The 21,059-nt window shown below is 36.1% G+C and overlaps 1 protein-coding gene across 9 annotated transcripts in view; it reads right to left on the bottom strand.

The window, feature by feature from the left end:
- Window positions 1-21,059, bottom strand: part of PIGN (phosphatidylinositol glycan anchor biosynthesis class N) — a 109,173-nt gene that overhangs the window by 19,106 nt on the left and 69,008 nt on the right. For 8 of the 9 annotated variants that reach the window (XM_025886728.2, XM_025886727.2, XM_025886726.2 and 5 more), the window contains 6 exons: window positions 16,539-16,641; window positions 11,123-11,225; window positions 9,188-9,274; window positions 6,245-6,300; window positions 5,878-5,953; window positions 4,002-4,075 (listed from right to left, as the gene is read on the bottom strand). In XM_025886728.2, the coding sequence (XP_025742513.1) occupies window positions 4,002-4,075; window positions 5,878-5,953; window positions 6,245-6,300; window positions 9,188-9,274; window positions 11,123-11,225; window positions 16,539-16,641 (499 nt within the window). The remainder of the gene's footprint in view (window positions 1-4,001; window positions 4,076-5,877; window positions 5,954-6,244; window positions 6,301-9,187; window positions 9,275-11,122; window positions 11,226-16,538; window positions 16,642-21,059) is intronic. The other variant, XR_003211134.2, reaches the window with a different exon arrangement.

Below are 21,059 nucleotides of genomic sequence, written 5' to 3'. Positions count from 1 at the left end.
TAATTTGACAGAGAGAGACACAGCAAGAGAGGGAACACAAGCAGGGGGAGTGGGAGAGGGAGAAGCAGGCTCCCCACTGAGCAGGGAGCTTGATGCGGGTCTTGATCCCAGGACCCTGCGATCATGACCTGAGCCAAAAGCAGACGCTTAACGACTGAGCCACCCAGGCGCCCCTACAAAATTGTTTTCTAAACACCACCAAATAACACCATAGAAAGCTAAAACCACCAGGGTAAAATCTGGAAGTGACAAAATAATGATGGAGGAAGCAAATTTTCTTTGACAAAAACCAGATCTATACTCTGACCTAGGTAAATTAGTTACAACTGTTGGAGATAATAACCATTAAAAGAAATCACACCAGAACAAGCTAAAGTTCATAGACTTTAAGATAGACAAAAATTAGATAAACAAATGCAAATTTCTTTGTTAAGAAATTTTAAAATATTTGGAAGTAATTTAGTCTTACTTCATATAAATTAAAAAAATCAAGCTGGCTTAATACAGTTTCCCCTGGAAAATGCTCCTGCAATAAAAGTGATTCAATATAGGTATAATTCTTTTTTTTTTAAAGATTTTATTTATTTATTTGACAGAGAGAGAGACAGCAAGAGAGGGAACACAAGCAGGGGGAGTAGGAGAGGGAGAAGCAGGCTTCCTGCTGAGCAGGGAGCCCGACGCGGGGCTCGATCCGAGGACCCTGGGATCATGACCTGAGCCGAAGGCAGACGCTTAACGACTGAGCCACCCAGCCACCTCAATATAGGTATAATTCTGATTCAAATTTGAATTCCTAAATATGGGGGCATACTATCCCAAAGATCAAAACATCTAGTAAGACAAAATAGTATATTTAAAATGATAGTGTCAAAATATCTTATATTCATTTCAGTTAGTACAGGGCACGAAAAACTAGCTTTTTGGTTGCTGGATCACACTGCTGACAATTTGACCTCCCCAAATTGTTTTTTCAATCACTACTATTTATCCATGGCTTGCTTGTATAGTTGACTATGTAATCAAATATAGAACAGAAAATTATCCCTTTTAGGTCTCATCATTTGCTTGATTGTCAAACACTTCTGTAATCCTAATGATAAGGAAAATCTGTGTCCTAAGATGGCCGACCGAGCCAGCGAGAGAGTCCCAGTCCTTGCCCCAGGGCTCTTCCAGGTTCTTCTCCCTGCCCTGCTTCGTGCACGTGCCAAAAGTGCCAAGTATGCAGAAGTAGAAGTGTATAAATTGCCCCCTTTGTTTGTGCTTGGGGCTCAGACCTTTGGAGATCACTCTCCTCTGAGCCCACCGGCGTTAAATAAACCTCCTATCCTCCAAGATCTCCAAGGGCCACTTGGTTCTTTTTGTCGGGTGATCCAGTCCAGGTTCCGTTAACACTAAAACTTGCTTCTCTTTCTCAGCTGCTGTCCCATAGTCTCTTATACTTTGTTGCATTCTAGAGGTGAGGAAGCTCCATGTTATCTCATGGTGTGAAATGGATTAACTTCAAAATGTCTTCCTCAACTGTGACAGTCACTTGGGGTTGTCAGTTTCCTACACCCATTCCAAACCACAACTTCTTGCTCTCTAATCACCTTCCAGGTTAGAAGGAACTTGTGCTCATTAGAGTTCTGCTCATTCAGACATAATCTGAAATCTGTTGGATGGGGCATTTGGGAAAGAAACTGTTTCCCTGATGGGAGGGGAAATCTGACAACATATCTTTTTGTTTCTTCCCCTAATGGTCCTTCTTCCTATCTGGATGGCAGATTTGATGCATGTAGGTATGAGGAGAAAGGCCAAACCCTAAGAAAGGGAGGGCAAAAAGGCAGGGTTGCTGATGACATCACACCAGCTTTGCACTGCCAACCTCTAGACTCCAAGTTAAATGAGACACATAATTCCCTGTTTCTCTCAGCTACTATTAGATTTTTATTATTTACAACCAAAGGCATCTTTTTTTTCCCAAAAGCATTTTTTTAAAGATTTTATTTATTTATTTGAGAGAGAGAGAGAGAAAATAAGTGGGGGGGGCAGAAGGAGAGGGAGAAGCAGACTCCCCACTGAGCAGGGAGCTCAACACAGGGCTCAATCTCAGGACCCCGACACGGGGCTCGATCTCAGGACCCCAAGATCATGACCTAAGCCGCAGGCAGATGCTTAACTGACTGAGCCACCCAGGCACCCCAGTTTCAAAAGCATTCTTAATGGTTCAATCACTAAGTAATCTTCATGCCCAGATACTTCCTTGTAGTGATCTCTACGCAAAGTACACAAGTCTTTGAGATGAAGCTAGTTATCAAGGTTGAGGAACTAAATTGTTGATATTTAGAAAAGTTAATTTTAAAGTTATGCAAAATAAAATAATGCGAACACAGCTTATCTACTTCACCTTTTTTAATACTAACTTAAGCAATGAGTTGAAAGAAAAGCAGTTAGAATCATCTCACTGGTCTGTTATACTGAACTCATCCTTCGCATTATGGATCTAACAAGTCGGTCATTAGTATAAATGCCACCTCCACCTTAACCCCTAGGCTTTCAAAAATTGTGTTGTACGAAAATGTTTACCAATATAAATACTGAGATTGAAAATGAGGATAAAAAGGAGAGATGCTATCAGTGATATTTAGCAAGCAGCAAGGTGGGAAGGATGGACTTAGGCTTGTGTGATGAATTAGATAAAGAAAACAAGATGAGCTGGTTGTCAATAGCAAGAAAGGGAATTACCAGGTTCAGGATGTGACATTAAATTTGAGGGGTCATTGCGACATTGCAAGTAATTTGTAAAGGTTTAGAAGTCACAAGAGAAGACATTTATGATGACTTAGTCACCTTTGCCTCAGTTCTCTACGTTGATGTTTAGTTTTTCCTTGTGCTGCTCTCAGGACACAGTTCACACACACACACACACACACACCTCTACTTCTCATTCCACATGTTACCCGTTCTTCTTAGTTAAACCCTAAAATCCCTGCTAAAAGAAATGTATCTGCTAACCGAGATGCAAGAAAGTACATGTCATTTACGAGTTTTTTATTTTATCTAAATAACTATTTTTTATGTGATACTGACAAGGTATAAATGTTTTCACTGTTAAATTTATGTAAATATCCTGCAAAAATACTAAATTAAACTAGAAAGAAATTTCTACTATTTTTAAACAGTGGAAGAAAACCTTTTAAAATTATAATTGTTATTATGGCATATGCATAATAAGATGCTAAACCCAGTTCTAGCTTAAACTCATCAAAAAGAATATGCAAATTTATGCTAATATTAGTTATTTCTTTCAGCACTGCATATGCCAGTTTGATTCAAGAATAACAGAACTGCTAAGAAGCTTCATATTTATCTCAAGTGTCTTTCAGAGACGCTGATCAGTTCTGTGCTGATGAGGCAGTTTTATTAGTTCAAAAAAGCAAACAGTTTAGTTGCTAGCTTCTCTTTCAGAGTCTTGATTGCTTAAGACTGACTGCTCCAGAAATTCCTCAGAACTTGGAAAGAATAATTCCCATTCCACTTGTCAAATATGTAGAAAATAAGACTGAGAAGGTATGTAAATTACTGACATGTAGAACAGTTAATTTAAAGCCATGTAAAATAAAATAATGTCAACACATTTGTCTCATACATATTTAAGAAATAACCCAAAAGAAAACAGAATGATATCCCTTGTGTTTTGTAAGCACAGTTATATCTACAATAAACAAATCATTAACTATAATTTAATATTTATGTTTTACTGTTTTCTAGGGAAGCTCTTCACTGGCGTGAATAATATCCTAGTAACATTTTACTGTTGAGAAAGCGTATTTGTCTGCTAGAGGCTCTGATAATCAACTAATTCCCTCTAATGGCAGCTGAACTCTGGCTCTAAGGGTACAACATTTTTTTCTCATTTTTATAATAAACAACCTCTGTTACAGCATCGTAGCAATCACATATCTACTCTCACTGCCGGAGCGACATGGGCAAGTGCAATGCTTCTTAAACATTCACCTTACCTTTTTGATGATAACTGGGTAGTTAGCTGAACTGCTTCAAAAGCACACATCACAAGAACAAAGGGGATTAAAATCTGTTTAAAAGGACAACAAACCATGCTATGGGTAGCTGAAACATTTGAAAAACTTAAAAATAAATGCTATTTCTGCTTATAGCAATACTTCAACTTCTCAAATAAATTTTATCTCTATTAGTGAAGAGCAAACTCTGAAATAAAACCATGGCATCAATGACATATAGAATATTGATGAAATGGATTTAAAAATCTACATCAACAGTGTATGCAGTATAAAAAGATAAATATCAACACTATTCCAAATAAAACCTAATACAAATTTTTGTTCTAACTCATTATAATAATTAATGACCATGTTCAAATGATTCCAAGAGAGTATGAGAGGCACAAAATGCCCAAATCAAATAAATTATAGAGCCTGATAATTTGATTCACAGATCCCTGAATCCAACTAGTCACTTGATACTATAACTCTATAAACATGATCTTTTTGTGCATTTATCTTAATACAACTTTATTTCTGATTATACAATTCATATTCACTGTAAAATATTTATAAAAAATTTAAGAAAGGTATATTATAATTTATACTGGTTGAAAACCTATAATCCAGAGCTAATACTGTTAATATTTTGAGATACTGCTTTCTAATAACCAATTCAAAATATATTATATGTATATATACTTGATGTACAATAAAAAAGAAAGAAAATACGGAAAAGAAATGATGTTCAGGACTGTGTAAGATTCCTTCAAGTGAAGGACACATGACTAAAATAGTTTGGGAGAACCTTCACTTCTGGCCACATTAGACAAAAAATCCATTGAGTGCATTATGTCAGTAAAGCTCTGAATGAGACTGGAAAGTAAATCTAGTATTCTAATTTAAACTTTTATTTTTCTTTGCTTTTTTCTTATTTTTAATGAAAGGCCAATGGTCTCTTATAGACTAAGAGCAACTATCATTAAAACATGTAAAAGAAAGTTAAAGAAATAATGGATCTTTTATTAAAATAACTCAGTAAGTAAAAAAAAAAAAAAAAAGAAATAAAAAGGAAAAATATACTTAACAAAATAACAGAAATTGTAACATGAGAAAAATACCTTTTTAACATTTCTTAAGATTGCATTTGTATTAATGCAGTAACAAAAAAAGGATATTAATCCAATTAAGAGACACATACTTTTAAACAATTAGTACTTATGTGAACTGAACAGAAGGTAATTCGATTTTAGGCAGCTATATACTAACTACAGAAAATGTGCCAGGCACTGTGGTAGAGGGAATGACAGGCATAATGACCTTTAAGAAGCAAAGAACGTGAATGACATTCCATAGGCGTCTAAACCTCCAAAGCTGAGGAATTTGCCATTATCTTGGTATCATCAGCACCCAGCTGGTGCCTGCTGCATTACTGAATGCGAACATTCAATGACAGATTTGTGGAGTGAATCAATCCATTCTAGGTACATGGATTATGAGAAAAGATTATAACATGTGGGCAGTCTCCTGGGGAGCATATAGAATCTTTGGGAGCACTGCAGTTCTGATCTGCACTGCTCTTCCCCACAGGCTTTCATCATCTGTGATAGGACTTCCCAGGACTTAACACAGAATCTGTACTCGGTGGAATTTAAATGGGCTTAAGGATAAAGCAAAAAGGTTAACTGTATTTTGGAGTAAAAGCTAAAGGGTCCCACCTCCCATTCAGCATCATCTGTGAAAGTATGTTCTTTCCATGCTATTTCGCTCTGTCAGAATGACTTTATAATCTTAAAGTCATGTAATGTTACATAATCTTAATGTCACAATGAATTGATAATCTTAACAAGTATCTTAAGAAAATAAGAAAACTAACCTTCCACATCATCAAGGCTCCCATCATAAAAGGACTAAACACGGTCAGAAAGCAATAGACAGAGGCAAGATCAAAGCTAAGGAACCAACATAAAGAAACAAGACTTTAGAATTCACATTGTAACTTTAAAAGAATGTTCTACTAAAAAGGTGGTTAAACTAACTTTCTGAAAACTACTCTTACTAAAACACAAGCATACACTGTATCAGGAATATTAGGAAGCCACTAAAATGAATGAGGTAGATCAGTATGTGCCAATACATACCAATCTTCAAAATATATCCTTCAGTATAAAATGCACGGTACAGAACAAAATCCTAACTTGTATTATCTTTTATTATAAATATGCTGTTTCGTTTAAAATTACCTGTTAACAGAAGCTATGTTCCCAGTTCCAAAAAACGCTGTCACTAAGAAGAAAACCTAAATAGAGTTAAGGAAATGCCAAAACGAGTCAGAATTCATACAAGTTTCTCCTTCATTTAGAAAAGCTATGCCTATTCTACCATGAGGGTAACTTGATTTTTAACCTGTACATTTGGCCATAAATTTTTGTAAGTGAATGTTCCATTATATCGCCTTGTGGATGCATTTTGAAAGAACCAGACTGAAGAGGCAATGTGCTAAGAACTGGAGGCGTGGGAGGTTAGCCTCACTTGTCACTAGTATCTTTGGGAGGGCATTTTCCTCCTCTCTAGCAGAAGCAAGTTAGGGCACCTGGGTGGCTCAAATGGTTAAGTATCTGTCTTTGGCTCAGGTAATGATCCCAGGGTCCTGGGATCGAGTTCCGTATCAGGCTCCCTGCTCAGTGCAGAGTCTGCCTCTCCCTCTCCCTCTGCCATTCCCTCTGCTTGTGCTCTTCTATCTCTCTGTCAAATAAATAAATAAAATCTTTAAAAAAAAAAAAAAGCAAGTCAGAGTATTGTATCTGTAGTTGGCCACTGATGATTTTTTTCACAAGAACAGGGACCTAGTGCATCACATAGATATTTTCAGGAGAAATATTATTTTCAGTTCACATATTCAGTTCACACTTGCTGTGTGCCCCACTACATGTGAAACGTGCTACGTTCTTTGGAAGGCTCAGAAAGAAATAGAGACCATGTTCTACAATAATTCAGCAGAGAATGAGTCATGAGAAAATGTTAGATATCTTTTTGACACTTTTTAAGCTTACATTTGTTTTAGTGCAGTAATAAAAGGTAAATATTAATCCTATTGGTGTCTAAGAACTAACTGCTAGGAAAGCCCTAGGAAAATACTGTCTGGCCCATTGAAAGGACTCAATAAATGTTAGCTATTTTATTATTATAGACACATACACAAAAGTGGTAAAGAAACACTGAAGAGGATGTATGAATTATGACAACTTTCAGTGAAAAAGTAGCATTTGAGTTGGTGACTTGAACCTCAAATGTATTCATGGATCTATTCATTCAACCAAGCAATTAACCAACTAACATTTATTGTCTAGTATATGTCAGAGGCAGAGCTAGACCCTAAGAACATAAATATGAATAAAACAGTCTCAAAGTGCTCCCATGTTAACTAAGATTATGATGATATATAGAAGTATACAAGAGGCATTTTAAGGCAAACGGGGAAAATAAAAGACATAGTCAAGAAACATTAAGAGGTGCGATAGAAGCTTAGGGTTTATTGAAGGATACAGTGAAAGATAAGGCAGGAGCATAGATTGGTGGCATATTAATAAAAAGCCTTGAACTTCACTGTGGAGACAATGAAAAGCCAGCAAACATTTTAGGTGAGTGATACAAACAAGAAATACCAGTGACAGTGAGATATTCAAATCAGGTAGATAAATAATTATAGGCAGGAAATACAACTGGGAAGCTATTTCAGTAGTTCGTGTCAGGGGCAAGGAAGGTCTGAACTGATGCACTGGGAGCAGAGATGGAGAAGTGCGGGGAGACAGTGGGACTTTAGAACTGGACAAGAAGTAGTTAAATACGACAAGTTTGATGGCCTGGGTGACTGGACATATGGTGATGCCATTCAATGAGATGAGGCTTGCCAGAGAGAGACTTTGGAGAGGGGTGGGCGGTTGTTAGTCAGTTTGGGACATATATTTGGTGACGCACAGCAGAGTATTGGACATATGGCTCATGAGGTCAAGAGAGGTCAAGGCTGGAGAAGTAAATCTCAGAGCTGTCTGCACAGAGGTATCAGTCAAAGCTATAGGAGGCGGTGACAGTATCCGGGCAGAGAAGAAGATTAAGGGTAGAGCTTGGAGAAGAATATCATTCAAGATCAGACAAAGAAAGAGTATGTTTTAGTGAAGGAGAATAGAGAGGATATAAAAGCTGAGAACAGAACCTGGATCACATCCTGGAGGGAAAGGGAAAAGCAAGTGAAGTGAACAGACTGAATGTTATAGTGGTCAAGTAAAACTGAAGCTTGGACTGTGCAGTCAGGGAGGCCCTGCAGACCACACACAGCCCTGGCAGGGACATCTGACAGATATTCACGGAGCTACTGTGTACCAGGCACTGCTCAAGGCTTAAAGATCCAGTATCTAAGTGGGGAGGAAATGGTAGCAGCAATGACAGATTTTTCTTTTAAGGAGCTTGGTTGTAAACAGGAAAAGACAAGATGAAATTATACTTTAGGGGGACAAGGGAAGAAGTGTTGATTAATAGAGGGTGAGTGGAAGGAGCCTGCAAAGACAGAGAGAGCAAAACTGAGGACAGAATCAAGAGGTAGAGAAGGACAGCACCACAGTGAGTTCAAAGGAAATACCTCCCTACAAATTTCTTGAAGCCGGTCAGCCTGCCTTCCCAAATGAGACTTTATTCTGCCATATTGTCTTTCAGACTTCTAACACTAACAACTTTCACACAATGTTGCCTCTGATGTGGTTCAAAAACCTTGTGAGGTAGATGTTATAGAACGTGAGTACAGTTTAAAATACACAAAGAAAGTACAAACCAAACTCAGTATAGTGGTTTCTTCTGGATGAGGGAAATTAGAGTGGAGTTGGGAATTGAAAGAAAACTTTAGCTTTGGCGGTAATGTTTTAATTTTTAAAAATGTGTGACACGTGTGACAAAATAGTAATTGTTGATCTCTTGGATGGCAGGAACACACACATATACATTTGCTTGTTATATCATTCTGCATGCTTTTCTACAGTTTTGACATTTTTTTTAAATGAGGACTGTATGAGAAAATTATAGTTAAGAAGGGGTTAAATGGCCTCCAAGAGGTCACATTAAGTGAGCAAGGGAAGTACCTCCTTGCTCCACTAAGTGGAAGGTTGCAGCACCTTAAAAGTCCAAACAAAGGATACAAGGAAAAAGGCCCTCCGGATATCATCCAGATAGAGCTGTCGAAACTGGGTTATATCAGGACTGTAGGTGAACTGGAGACTGGTGGCCTGTGAGACAATAAGACATACATGAGCACACAAGAACAGTTCACTTACTTCTACCCTCGAAGGCAAGCTTCCAGTCTGGTACAAGAGCTAGAAAGTTATCCTGCACTGACAAAATTAACTAACAATAAAGCTATTCCTATAGTTTAATTACATCTTAATACAGTCTGCCAAAAGGTGGGATACATTGCTAGTAACATACTGAACAGAGCTGTAGTATTGCTGAATAAAAGGGAGAATCAGGCTTTTCCTTATCTTATATAAATGCTTCACTCTTAAATCCCTATATAACTCTTCCCTTTTCTAAGTCCTGATTTCTCAGTGTCCTGATATTCTAAAACCCAGCTATGGTATCATATTAAAAAAGCATGATAAAATCAAATATTTCTATTTCTTTGTTCTTCTGTTAATTAGAAATTATTTTCCCTCTATATACAAATGCAAAATATTCCTATTTTTAGTAAAATAGAAAGTCACTCAATTTCAACAAGAAGGATGCACTTTTGTTTAATCCCCCTCTCCCCAAAACAGAAAAACTCATGGGTGAGTTTAAAGGGAAACTTTCCCCTCCTCCACTATCCATGTAATTTTCCACTAAGTTCTTTGGATGCTTTAATACTCGTTTTCTATAAGAAGAAATATGTTTTCCGGTAAAAAACAGAATTTAAAAAATGACAATGAATCTCATTTTTAGATTTAATATTAAAATATTTAATATTTACTATTAAGGACAGTCTGACCATTTCCTAGAATCTGAACAAAACTGTTTTCATGTACTATTTTAACATTCCAGGGGTGAATGTTAAAAACCAGTAATTATTTAATATACTTCAATAAAGTTTCCTCATTATTGAAATTAATTATTCTAAATTATCAATTACTCTGTAAGCTCAACTGGAACCAGTTATGGATGGCTCAATGAATCAACTATGAAGGTGTTTTTCTGCAATATTCATTTGATCTGACCTCAGTAAAACTGTAAATATTCTATCACCAATGGTTTATAATTACCTTCAGTTCTAAAATAAAGGCAAGAGATATCAGTTTAACTCTATAGCTCAGCATGATAAATGTGTCCTTAAAATTTAGCTGGCTTTGTGGGGCGCCTGGGCGGCTCAGTCGTTAAGCGTCTGCCTTCGGCTCAGGTCATGGTCCCAGGGTCCTGGGATCGAGCCCCCGCATCGGGCTCCCTGCTCGGCGGGAAGCCTGCTTCTCCCTCCCCCACTGCCCCTGCTTGTGCTCCCTCTTGCTGCGTCTCTCTCTGTCAAATAAATAAAATCTTTAAAAAAAAAAAAAATTAGCTGGCTTTTAGCCAATTCAAAGTGTACTGTGTTGAATAAACAGCCTAAGATTTGCACTGAGGCCAAAACACTAGGGTGGAAGAATAAGCAATTTGGAGTAGGACCACTAGAAAGAGAAAAACGACACTGCAAACACAGATGTCACCTTACGACCAAGTTCGTGAACTGATTTGTGATAACAGAAATATTCTTGTGAATACAATAAATTGAGGAAAGAAAAATTAGATATGAAAACAGAGGAAAATAAAATAAAAAGCATTCTTTCTCCTCCACTCCTTCATCTACATTGATGTTTTTGTACATCAGTGATTCTCAAATAATCTCTAAGAAAAACCCAACCTATTTAATGCCTATTAAAGAATAAAATCATGCTTTTTTGTAAATGAACAATTTTCTTACAAACTGTTTAACTTGACTATTAATCATTAATTTAATTATGACTGCCTTAAATGGTGCATAGTTTTTGATGAAATAGCGCTGCAACTTCCTTACAGAACAGGGAATATTTTAGTATTCTCAAAGAAACGCAACAATGATTTTGACAAGCTACCTTCTGTTTATAGGAAACACTGAGTTGCTGAAGGGTTTCTTGTTCCACCCGTATCCAGACAAACATTAAGCACGACAATACTAATGGAAAGAGAGCTTCATACCTAAGGGGCAAGGGGATTGGGGGTGGAAGTGGGAGGGTAGAAAAGAAAAGAAAAAACATTAGACAAGCAAAAATGCAAATTTATGCAAAATTAAAACAACCTTGATAATACTTCAAAGTCACAATATCACAAAATTTAAATTTTCTAGGCTTTCCAGAAGAAGAAAGTGGGAAAGGAAAGGAACATTTAAATATCAACTCCATCTTTTTTGGAAATTTATTAAATCTTGAGATCATTTTAATTTTAAAATAGTAGAGATATTTAGAAATCATTCATAAGGTAAACGACAAATACACAAAAAAGGAAAGAAAACGTTAAGATGAAGGTAAAAAGACAATGCCTGAGTTAAAATCAGTAATATACATAGAAGAGCAAGACCAATGTTCCAAATTTAAAAAAAAAATGGGTGCAATACGAGCCTGAATCTCTCAGAAAGAAAAAAAAAAAGAGAGCCAATAAACACAGGGAAATATATTTGACCTTACTGATAATTGATATGGAAAGTAAAATAATAAGATGATATCACATTCACTTACCACATTTATCCAGTTAAAAAAATGTCAACAAGAGTATAATGAAAACTAACCCTCATACTCTCTACATAGGAATAAACAATTTCTGGAAGGCAATCCAACACTCTGCAACAAGAATCTCAAAAATAGGGGCGCCTGGGTGGCTCAGATGGTTAAGCGTCTGCCTTTGGCTCAGGTCATAATCCTAGGGTCCTGCGATTGAGCCCGGCATCGGGCTCCCTGCTTGGCGGGGAGGCTGCTTCTCCCTCTCCCTCTACTGTTCCCCCTACTTGTGCTCTCTCACTCTCTCTGTCAAATAAATAAAATCTTAAAAAAAAAAAAAAGAATCTCAAAAATATTCATCTACCATAATCCAATGATGTCACTTCTAGGAATTTACCCTGAGAAAATAATTCACTATGGGCACCAGATTTCTCATACGAAGATGTTTGTTGTAATACTGTTTACAGAAGGGAAAAAACAAAAACAAAGACAGGAAACAAGCTAGGGAGTGATTAAATAACGTACAGTACATCTCTAGGCTAGTATAATGTGGACATTATAAGGTGGACAAAGGAGAAATGTTCATGAGATAAGACAGTGACAGAAGTCTTTTCTAATCCCCCTCTAGCCTACTTAGGGATACATGTGCTACCTTGGTAATCCCTCAAATACTCTACGATAGTTCTTCTCCCACCATTTTAATCACATGTTCACACCTTTAATCACATGACACGCCTTTCCCGCTAGTTTGGAAAAGCTCTGACTGTGTCAGTCTTGTCACCACCGCAGGCCCAGCTAACAGTAAGTATTTGCTGAGTGAGTTACTTAAGTGGAAGTTACAAAACAAAATCAAACTAACCAAACCAAAACAAAAAAACTTTATTTCTCTCAACTTTTTCACCTATTGAACTCTATTCCATTTGGTGCTACTTCCTAAACATGAGAAGACAAAAGAAGCAAAATGCTTTAAATTCTATCACTGATCATAAAAATAAAAACTGAAGACCAGGCAGAAGGAAGTGTTTGGATTTAAGAAAGCATACACAAATCACTCGGTATAGAAGATGCAGAATGCCCAAGTATATGAACAGACAATAGATACATGAGAAAATACCATTAGTAAAACAGGTATAGAAAATTTGCACAAAGCTGTACCATTTTTTTTTTTAAAGATTTTATTTATTTATTGGAGAGAGAGAATGAGATAGAGAGTACATGAGAGGGAAGAGGGTCAGAGGGAGAAGCAGACTCCCTGCTGAGCAGGGAGCCCGATGCGGGACTCGATCCCGGGACTCCAGGATCATGACCTGAGCCGAAGGCAGTCGCTCAACCAACTGAGCCACCCAGGCGCCCAAAGCTGTACCATTTTTGACCTATTAAAATAGCCATTGATGTTCTTATTTAAAAATGAAAATACCAAATACTGTGAAGGACAGGACTCTTCAGCAGTTGCTGGTGATATTATAAATTGGCACTATTCTGAAGACAAAAGTAAAAAAAAAATAAATAAAAAATAAATTCATATTCTATGGCTCACCTATACTACATGTGAGAAATGAACAAAGGAAGTAATAGAAACTATATAGAAAGCTTGTGCACAAAAACATAACTCAGAGTATTATAATAAAAAATGGAAATAAATAAAATGATCAAAAATAGAGGAATGGCTAAATAAATTAAGGTTCTTCCACATCACAGAATATTAAATATCTATTAAAATGGTGGTTAGGAAGCCTATGAGCCACTTGGGACAATGCTTCTAAAATAATGTTAGGTATGGGGCATCTGGGTGGCATAGTTGGTGAAGCATCCAACTCTTGAATTTGACTCAGGTCGTGATCTCAGGGTTGTGACGTAGGGCTCTGTGCTCAGTGTGGAGTCTGCTTGTGATTCTCTCTCCCTCTCCCCTCTGCCCCCCCCACTCACTCTCTCAAATAAATAATTCTTAAAATAAAATAATATTAGGTAGAAAAAGAAGATGAAATAGTACATGGACTGATTAATACTATGTTAAAAAGACAAATACAGAGGTAAGACTGGAAGAAATGTATCAGAATATCAGCAGGAGGGGTAGGGTTAATAGATAATCTCCCCCTTATCCATACTTTCCAAAATGTGATCAATACTACTTTTGCAATGATTTAAAAAAAAATAACTGAAAAACGAATGTTGACTTAGAATGTCTGTATCCTAGCTAGTGTTTAAAATTTTAAATTCAACTTCCACAGGAGTCCTTGATATCAAGGCACCAATTCAGCTCCCCTACGCAAATTCTTTCTCTAGCCATTCTTTATATCTTACAATTCCCAACCTAATTAAGTAACAATAACGTAACTGTTGCATTCTGTAATTGCCTAACACTGTAAAATCAAGTCCTTATTTTATAGCAGCTTACAACTCTATTATTCACCTGGGGTAAGCTAATTGTTCTGCCTGTTTGTCTGTTGTATTGGAGATGGGAAAGAAAGAAAAAAACAACTGTTGATTAATTGAATCAAGAAGGTGTATACTCTAAGCAAAAGAAGACCATGATTTTTAAAAATATTTGCAGTTATATATGAAAGTATTCTTTCCTAATATATGAAAACATAAATTTCATACTTCTACAAATAGTGCTACAGATTTATCTCCTTTCAGAAATTATAAACTATAATCACTTTCATTTGTAAAATATAGATGAATAAATCTGATAAAGACAATCTTCCTATGGGACTTTATTTCTTTAGACAATCAATATCTTGTATAAAGTCTGCATATCTGAATTAATAAACTGAAATACCAATAAAATGTCATCACAGGCTCACAGTGTACATAGTAAAACCTTACAAAATTAGGATCTCCTAGTTTGGTCTCTGTGCAAATTCAGCAGGGGAAAAAAGGCATTTAGCTTTGTATTATAGTTTGTTAAGCAAAGGGATAATATAAATACAGTTTTGGCGAGAAATGTTTAACAAACTTAAGAGAACTATTTTCAAGCATTTCAATGGCTTCCATTTGCATAAAAATAATGAAATGCTGATTAAAATGAATCTTCTTTATTCATTAAATCAAGGATACATTGTTAGAATTTAGGATTACTATTACTGTATTTCTGTAAAGTAATAAAAATGCATTTCTTTTAAATATCTTTTATTTATTCACTTATTCACTAATTTACATAGAGAATCCTCCAGATTGTCCAAAATTGTGATGTAGAACAATCAGTGGACTATAAATTTTGCAAAACTGATTTGAAATTGAAAACTGTGCTAATTGAAAATGCTAGACTGTGTTGTTTTAGGCTATCTCTGTTGCATATTTCTGCAGAGGTAAATATACTTTCTGATGTTGAACAATATATTTCTTAAAGTCTCATTATGTTTATCACTCTTGAGTAAGAATACGCTGATAGACTTCAAGTTTTATTTGAAAGTTCAAAGTTCTAGGTCTCTAAGCAAGCCCCTCTTAAAATCTTATTAGGTAACTGGTGAAGATTTCCCTGTTGCTTATATTACTTCTTCACATCTGTGCTTCAGATCTGCTTATGCAGGGAGAAAAGAAGGCAGGAGGTGTGGGGAGCTTTGATAAGAGGAGGTTTCGTACCCGACTGGATCATCACTTATCTGGGGACTACAAGAACTCCTGGGGCCTAGGTCACTTAGGATGGTAGGGCCTATTATGAAGAGATTTTTTTTTTTTTAAGATTTTATTGATTTATTTGACACAGAGAGAGAGACAGCTGGAGAGGGAACAAAGCAGGGGGAGTGGGAGAAGCAGGCTCCCAGCCGAGCAGGGAGCCCGACGCGGGGCTCGATCCCAGGACCCTGGGATCATGACCCGAGCCAAAGGCAGATGCTTAACGACTGAGCCACCCAGGTGCCCCATGAAGAGATTTTTTAGAACATCCCTCTAATTCTGAATTAGGACAACTAAGTTTCCCAAAGAATGAACCTAAGTCTTGAACCCAAAATGGCTTTACAAAATCATCTAAACTGGGAATAATCTGTTGACAGCACAATGGTGAATCTGAGGTTTAGTCTAGTTGGGATTAAGATCTTCTATTTGGGCCAAATTTTGAGCTATCTATGAGTGGTGGTAATTTGATTTGTCTGTTCTATAAAATGTTGTTATAATGCACACATTTCTCACCCTCATAAGCATTTAAGTAAGGATAAAATAAAATTCAAAAGCAAGTGAAGAATCCTTTTCTTCAAAGCAGATGGGGAGATTGTATCACTGCTTCACTGACTTCTAGAGAACATTTTAGGATCCAACCCAAATCAAGCTGTTAGTTTTTGTTTTGTAAGAAAATTTAAATCTTAAATAAAAATGGATTCTTTAACTTCTGGGAAAATATTCTGAAAGTTTCTGAATCAAAAGGAATATTTGGACTATGCTATATGTAAGAGTAAAAAGAAAAAGAAAATATATTCAAATAAGAATGAACAAATCAAGGCATAATTTGAAGTGCATGAAAGGAATGGAACAATGCTACAGTTCTTCTAAGTCATTATTTGAGAAGACTTCAAATTCCTCCATAATCAATCAGAACTTTCTAACATTGTAGTGAAATGACATTTTAGCAACTTCAGGAAATAAACAGAAAGACAAAGACAACAGGCAATACTATAAAAATAGGAAAAAGAAAACAGATAATTTAAGATCAAGTCATATATAGTTCTTACGAAGTAGAAAATATTTATAATTTATTCCTCAAGATATACACATTTTTCATTTCCAGAGGTAAAATATTCAAAGAGAAATGTCAAGATCATTTAAAACTTGCTACTAAAAATTAAATTTTAAAAACAGTTTATACCCTGTGCTTAGCAGTAGGTAGGCTGACATCGAGGAAAGAAGTATGCTAAACAGCCGCTCAAAGAGACTTGTAGGACTCAGTAGTGGCAGGACGAAGGAAGAGGCTGCAATAAAACAAAGCAGGGCAGTGTCAGTATGACAAACACAACATATATGAGTTCAGAAGCACTGATTCTAGTATCATTTATAGAATTTATTGTTTCTGTGACCTCTCAAATGGGCTATACTGTCCTAATCATTTTTGTAAGAAATTTGAAACTTCACATTTTTAAAAAAAGATTTTATTTACTTATTTATTTTAGAGAAAGAGAGAGTGCACGCGAGAGAGCGAGTGGAGAGGGGCGGAGGGGGAGGGAGAGGGACAAGCAGACTCCCCGCTAAGGGTGGAGCCCTACAATATGGGGCTTCATCCCATAACCCCAAGATCACGATCTGAGCGGAAATCAGGAGTCAGGGGCCTAACCGAATGAGCCACCAAGGTGCCCCTGAAACTTCACAGTTTTATACTTGAGCTTAGCCAAAAGGCTGAGAAGCTACGAAACTTCACATTTTTAATTAAAATTACATTTCATTATTTTGCCACATTTTGGCTCAGATTTTTCTCAATTTTACTTAGCCTTGCTCACGGTAACATTAACAATGACACGAATAATTTACTTGCTAATATAAATAATAAAAACCATAATACAACATATTGTTCAAGATTCAACAGATTTTCTTTTAATTGGGCATTTAGTTCAAAGACAACTTATTCCCCAGAAATTGATTTTTCCTAACGTCCTTCCCTTCCCAAGTTTTCCCGCTGCAAAGTAGGCACTGAGAGTGGTAGCACGTCACTCAGAACATGAAAAACAGGACAGGGTTTCCCCACACGAGAGCTGTTATAAGAGTAATGTAGTAATCCTTCCCCACAGCACAAGAAAGCAAGTACTTCAGTAGAAGGGCAGCAAAACATTAACTGCCCACTTCTATTTGGGGAAGGAAATACGCCTAAGTTCCTCATCACCCTAGTTAGGCAGGAAACATGCATGGAGTTAAACGCTCCTGAGTATGGAGACAGATGACTTGGGATAAAATCCTGGGTGACTCATTATTAACTTTTTAACCATGGGGCAAGTTTATTAACCCATCTAAGTAGTATTCCTATCTGCCCCGTAGAGAACATATAAATAGGCTGTTGTGAGATTTAAATACAACTTTGCCTGTAATATGCTCCCTGAGCATAATGTGAGGGATATAGTAGGTGCTTAATAACTGTTAGCTGCTATTATTATTACTAATCAATATCTACAAATAAGTTAAATTTAAAAACAATCTCCTTCAAAGTCAACTCACTGCAAGATGTAAGTCTGAGAGTTATATTGATAGTCCCCTAGACAAATAGCTTCTGATATTTTTCAGATGTGTAGTTCCAATACTGTGATCATCACCTGATACGTATTTTAACAGAAAAAAGTAACATTTTAATATTTCTTATTATAAAAGCCAGTTCAAATGAGACCTCTTCTGTAAAACTCTATTTTCTATCCTTGTCTTACTTTTGTCTAAAAAATTGATGAAGTGCTAAAGGGGGAAATAAGAGTCCCCATTCTGAATGACATATGTTAGAACGAGTTTCATAACATATAATCCATTTGGAGATCACAGCACATTAGCAAAAAGTACTCACTGGAACTAGACTATGGTGAATTCGTGCCTGGAAGAGATCTCTGGAGATACTGCTGACCTACTTATGAGTCATGCTTTACAGCACTTGGTAGGCATCCTCTAGTACCTAGTTCTCTCAATCTCAAGGACTAAATGTCTTATTTTAAATGTATGCTTAAGGGCACCTGGGTGGCTCAGTTGGTTTAGCATCTGCCTTAGGCTCAGGTCACGATCTTGGGGTCCTGGGATCGAGCCCTGCATCGGGCTCCCTGCTCAGTGGGGAGTCTGCTTCTCCCTCTCCCTTTGCCTCTGTGCTCTCTCTCTCTCTCTCTCAAATGAATAAGTATAATCTTTAAAAAAATAAAATAAAATAAAATACATGCTCACCCCAGAAATAAGCCCCCATATACACAGTAAACTAGTATTTGGCAAAGCAGCCAAGAACACTCAGTGGGGAAAGGATAGTTTCTTCAACAAATTGTGTTAAGAAAACTAGATAACCACATGCAGAAAAATGAAATTGGACCACTATCTTACACCACTCACAACAATGAATTCAAAATGGATTAAAGACTCAAGCATAAAACTCCTAGAAGAAAATATGGGGATAACATTAAGGATAACATTGTTCTAAGCAATAATTTTTTTTGATATGACATCCAAAGCACAAGCAACAAAAGCAAAAATGAACTACATTGACTACATCAAATGAAAAAGTTTTGCATGTCAAAAGAAACAATCAACAAAATGAAAAGGCAACCTGTGGAATAAGACAAAATATTTGCAAACCATATATCAGATAAGAGGTTAATATCCAAAATATATAAAGAACTCACACAACTCATTAACAAAAAAAAAATCCAATTAAAAAATCGACAGAGGAACTAGACAGATATTACTCCAAAGAAGACATCCAAATGGCCAATAAGTGCATGAAAAGATGTTCAATATCACTAAGCATCACAGAAATGCAAATGAAAACCACAATGAGAAATCACCTCACACCTGGTAGAACGGCCATTATAAAACAGACAAACAGAAACAGAAAATAACCAGAGCTGACAAGGATGTAGAAGAATTGGAAGCCTTGCGCACTGTTGGCGGAAATGTAAAATGGTGCAGCCACTATGGATATAGTATGGAGACTCCTCAAAAATTAAAAACAGAACTACCATATTACCCAATGATCCCATTTCTGGGTATTTACCCAAAAGAACTGAAAACAAGATCTTGAAGAGGTATTTGTGCAACTCATGTTTACTGTAGCATTATGCACAGTAGCCAAGACATGGAAATAATCTAAGCATCTGTCAATGGAAGAATGGATAAAGAAGATGTGGTATATATAGAGAGAGTGGGATATTATTCAGTCACGAGAAAGAAGGAAATCCTGTCATTTGTGACAACCCCAAGGGTCATTATGCTTAGGCAGAGAAAGACAAATATTGTACATATCACCTTTATGTGAAATCTAAAAAGGCCACACTCATAAAAACAGAGTAGAATGGTGGTTATCAGGAGCAGGTGGTGGTGGAATTGGGAAGATGTTTAAAGGTAGAAACTTATAACCAGTAGATAAATAAGTCCTAGAGGCCTAAGACAAAGCAAAGAAATTATAATCAATAATACTGTATTATAAACTTCAAAGTTGCAAAGAGACTAGATCTTAATTGTTCTCACCACAAAAAAGAGATGATAATTATGTGACATGATAGAAGTGTTAGCTAACACTACAGTGGTAATCATGTTGCAATATATAAATGCATCAAATCAACATACTGTATCCCCATACCTTATCCAATGTTATGTTCCAGTTATATCTCAATAATTAAAAATAAATATTATTTTGAAAAATAAATAAAAATAAAACAGATGCCAAGAGGAACATTTATGTATTTGGAGAAAAGCAGTAGACTGACTCTCACCCTCCCAAAACAAAGACAAAATCAATAAGGACAATGAATAAAGTTATATAGGACATTCATATATGGTGATTAACATAACAATAAAAAAATTAAAAAAAAAAGTTATATAGGACATTCCAAATTTGGAAAGAAGCACAGGAAGTACAGCACAATATGCACATAATTACAACATAAGAAAATATGACAGAACTGAGACCAAGCTTAAACATGAATATTTTCACTTAAAAGAAAAAAGTTCAAATTGGCAGACATAGCAAAACCCCAACTCTATGGCTGAATAAAAGAGACAGACTTAAAATACAGTGATTCAAAAGACTAAAAATAAGGAAAAGACTAGGCAAATGTTAACAGTAAGAAATTCAGGGTTGCAATCCCAATACCAGATAAGTACATTTCAAGCCAAAAAGCAATAAACAAGACAAAGAGGGGCACCTGATGATGTTACAGCCACATTCCACAATGATGATATAACAGTTATGAATTTTGCTACAATGAACACATCAACTACCTACATAATACAAAATTTTTATGAGATACAAAAATATGTAGGAACATACTAATAACAGAAAACTGTAACACCCCCCACTCTCGATAGTATAGGATATATTGACAAAAAACAAGTAAGAATATAAAACCACATAACCAACAAAGTAGATATTCTGGATATATACTGAACAGCACAGTTCTATAATAGAGACTATATGTTCTTCTCCAGTACATATGGAATGTTTACCAAAATGGATCATATACAGTAGAGAACAAAGAAAAAAATCAGTAGGTTCCATGAAGTGGAAATAGTACAAACAACCATCTCAGGCACAACGCAATGAAACTAGAAATTAAAAATAAAACAAAAATTAATGAGGTAGTGAATAGAAATACAAATTAATAAATCAAAATCCAAACTCTTTGAGAAAATAAACAAAAAGGACAAACCACTAGCTAAGTTA

The sequence above is a fragment of the Callorhinus ursinus genome, unplaced genomic scaffold, assembly GCF_003265705.2.
Source record: "Callorhinus ursinus isolate GAN/ISIS: 27379988/994484 unplaced genomic scaffold, GSC_fseal_2.0 scaffold11, whole genome shotgun sequence".
Taxonomy (NCBI): domain Eukaryota; kingdom Metazoa; phylum Chordata; class Mammalia; order Carnivora; family Otariidae; genus Callorhinus; species Callorhinus ursinus.
The sequence above is the reverse complement of the archived record's forward strand: the minus strand, read 5'-3'. Positions and strand labels throughout refer to the sequence as shown.